Source organism: Perkinsus marinus, assembly GCF_000006405.1.
Source record: "Perkinsus marinus ATCC 50983 genomic scaffold scf_1104296949514, whole genome shotgun sequence".
Lineage (NCBI taxonomy): Eukaryota > Perkinsozoa > Perkinsida > Perkinsidae > Perkinsus > Perkinsus marinus.
Genome location: NW_003209907.1, coordinates 6,677 through 9,911, shown reverse-complemented (window position 1 = coordinate 9,911; position 3,235 = coordinate 6,677). Strand labels below are relative to the sequence as shown.

At 47.9% G+C, this 3,235-nt stretch overlaps 1 protein-coding gene and 2 non-coding genes across 3 annotated transcripts; all 3 read right to left on the bottom strand.

Moving 5' to 3' along the window:
• Positions 1-128: 128 nt before the first annotated feature.
• Pmar_PMAR001724 lies at positions 129-200 on the bottom strand. The gene has a single exon. It is a non-coding gene; the product is annotated as a tRNA-His (tRNA).
• Positions 201-464: 264 nt separating this feature from the next.
• Pmar_PMAR001723 lies at positions 465-537 on the bottom strand. The gene has a single exon. It is a non-coding gene; the product is annotated as a tRNA-Phe (tRNA).
• Positions 538-1,128: 591 nt separating this feature from the next.
• On the bottom strand, positions 1,129-2,124 carry Pmar_PMAR001722 (thiolproteinase SmTP1, putative; the record flags this gene model as incomplete). The annotated part of the gene is made up of 6 exons (XM_002778434.1): positions 1,129-1,293; positions 1,339-1,483; positions 1,538-1,631; positions 1,683-1,811; positions 1,859-1,987; positions 2,024-2,124. Coding segments are annotated over 6 exons (763 nt in total), but the record flags the coding sequence as incomplete, so codon positions are not given.
• Positions 2,125-3,235: the final 1,111 nt, after the last annotated feature.

Here is a 3,235-nt window from a genome sequence, read left to right as displayed (position 1 = left end):
CCCCGGAGTATCCGACACCCAGGCTCCGGTCGGAGATCTAAGAGAGGTTTGGAGTGCGGGAGGAAGGGGTAATATGGGACAGACAAGCGAAGAGACGAAAAGACGGTGGTGCGCGCGTTGGCGAAAAAAGTCGCTACCCGGATTTGAACCGGGGTTGTCACGGCCACAACGTGACGTCCTAACCACTAGACGATAGCGACTTGACAGTATTTTCTTTGCAACACATGACGGAGTTGATCTTATCTTCCATACATTTTCCCACGAATACTCCGTCATCCATGTCCCTTCCACACAATGACCTTTCCCAGATTTGTTCTTTCCTAAAAAAAGTTTCAAGTCCCTCGGAGGGACTCCCTTCCCCAGTATGAGCACGCCAAGTTAGGAACTGAGTCCTGTGGGACTATAGATCGAAGAAAGCTCGACCATCGCTATCCCAGACGACTACAAAGCCTTGGTTATAGAAATGCCCAGACCCAGGATCGAACTGAGGACCTCCAGAACTTCAGTCTGGCGCTCTCCCAACTGAGCTATCTGGGCTTACAAATATATTCTCGTGACCTTGTACGGAGTGATGATGATAATCGCACGATCTAGTACCTATAATCGTTTGATGATATGGCAAGAATTATCCGGCTTATATTTGTTCCAGTTCCAATCCAGCGGGCAGTAGGTTCAGTGAATTGGCCATGGTTTTGAAGTACGTGGACATGATTTTCAATCTCCCGAAGATTCCAGAATTTGGCGGCCAGTGTTGTAATGCTACAGGCACTCAATAACATCTCTAGAAACCGAGCTAGTAAACTCACCGGGAAAAACGTCGTCGTTTGACACCGTCCCTATATAAAATCCGTTCAAAATTGAGTTCTTGAACTCCCAATATCTATGAGCAGATTGGTAATCCTCAGTGAAGGCCACACTCACTTGGTGCCGTCTTTATCCTCCCCATAACCAGTGATCAACACGCTGTGCGATGACTTATATTTGTCGCAGGCGTTGGCTGGAAGGGAAGAGAGCAGTGAACATTTTTTAGAGGAAGCCGGGGGTGCGAAGCCCTCGAGAGTCCCCAGAAACGGTTTGCTGATCCACCCGGCTTATTCTCACGAACGCTCTGCCCCCATAGGGATAACATCACTGTGCAGTCGAGGCCTCACATTTGTAGATCCCTCCTTTATATTGCTTAAAGTCCGCGGGGAAAGCGTTGAGAATTGCGGACACTGGCTGCTGAGCTACACCCTCCAACAGCTCCTCGAGATCTCCTTCCTTGATCGGCCACCAACCAATCAAATCCCCAGGCTGATTATAGAGAGCTCGAACGATGATGCTGATACATGAACTCACTGCCAAGCATTGCTTGTGTACATCCCTGGTTATAGTGGTCTTGCATGTACCAGCTGCCGCGACGTAAGGGTAGGCGGATTCTGACACGATTCCTCTCTCTTCAATGTAATGGTAACTGTTAACCTGGAAGCCACCTTTGCAACCCCTGAGGAAAACGAGTAGACTCTCGGAACGCTCACAGCCAATCAACAGTTGATACTCATTGCCGAAAGATGCGCTGCAGTCGACGATTTGTTGAACAGACAACTGGATAAGCTTGTTCGTCTTGATCTGGAAGATACCCTCAGTAGCCTCTGAAGGAACAAGAGAAGATAACCATGAAGATCATCGTGGAATATACCCACCCGTTGTAGCCATAGCATAACAGCAACCACAGCCAGCTTGTTTACGAACAGGAGTGACCGCACCAGCAGCTCGCCAATCTACGCTTTTTGGTGGCGCCAGGACTCTCAACTTTTTCTTGAGACGGATACCTTGCAACTCATTTGACCCAAACAACTGATTACTTATTGATCCTTACCCTCTTCAGAGTTAGGGCCGATGATCCTTGCGACCTTGGGTGAGATATGGTCGTTGCATTCCACCAAGTCTGCGAATTCTTCGTCAGTCATCGTGGCAAACTCAGTCAGCCCTATTTGATACAGCAAATCTGAAATGAGAATGCCTCCAGAAAGTATGCAGCTACTCGTGATACTTGCGTTCTGGCTATCAATCATACGAGCATAGCTGGCGGCGAAAATGCTTTTTCTAAAAGCATCTTCAGTACTGTTGAAATTAAGTCGATACCTGTTGAGGCAGGATAGGGCTTCATCGATGCAGAAACCGAACTCACTTCTGCTTGTGTTGTACATATGCTTCATCGAGGTCCGCACTAACGGAGAGCAAAGCAGAGGTAGCGAATGCGATGGCTAGATACATCTAAGCTGCGGTTAATCAACCAAAATTGGGGTTCCTGGAGCAGATGTTGAATCTCTTGATTCTTCAATCCATTGCGGTCAAGTGGGATGCGGCGCAAATGGACTTGTGCGAGAAACTCATGAGGACCTTACCGTGAGATTCCCACGTTTTCAACTCCCCATCGAGTTTCATTCGCATTCTAGTATTTTCTGATGCATTAACTAGACTCTTAAGAGGTGTGGTTACAGTAATACTTGCAGCGAGTCACACAGTATCCTTAGCGGGTTTTGATAAAGACTCCTTCTTTAAGATTTTCCCAGATCTGAAAAGACATACCTCTTGTGCGCAGTCTGCTCAGGCGTGGGAGTCCCACGGTGGGACCTTCAATCGTTATAAAATACTTTATGCGAGTTACTCGATGAACCCTGCTCTAGTGGGCAGCCCACTAGTAATTCCCAAAGGCAAGGCCCATAAGACAAAGCGTCTAATGGATTCCACCTCTACTGCTCACCTCGTGCAGAGGAAAGAGACTGTTCGCGCCACACTTTTTTATGTCACATGAATCATTTGTTTGACTACTTTGTCAGGGCTGCAACGTGTACATGTGTACACCGTGCTCGAATATACTTACTTGTACAGTGTACGACTATATTTAATATATTGAGCGTGAAGTACCGCGAGCGATATGGTGGCGCACCATTGGTGGGGCCTCCCAAACGGGGCCCCCATACGCGCTTGAGAAATAGCACGCAAAAATGTAAGTGTATTTCTTGGGTGCCATCCTCTCAAACACCTCGACGAATATTTTATAGCTCGGGGGGTAGGTAATTGTTGGGAGCAACAGCGAGAACCAGGTGCAGTTCTCCTCCTCTCCTCAGTGAGGCTGGCCGGGCCAGCTGTGGATGGGCCCTTCAGTTTTTACTCTGAGCGAATTTTGGAAGTGAACAACTTTTCTCGAAATGTGTGTCTCCGCAGCTAACAACGAGGCGGGATATACCAA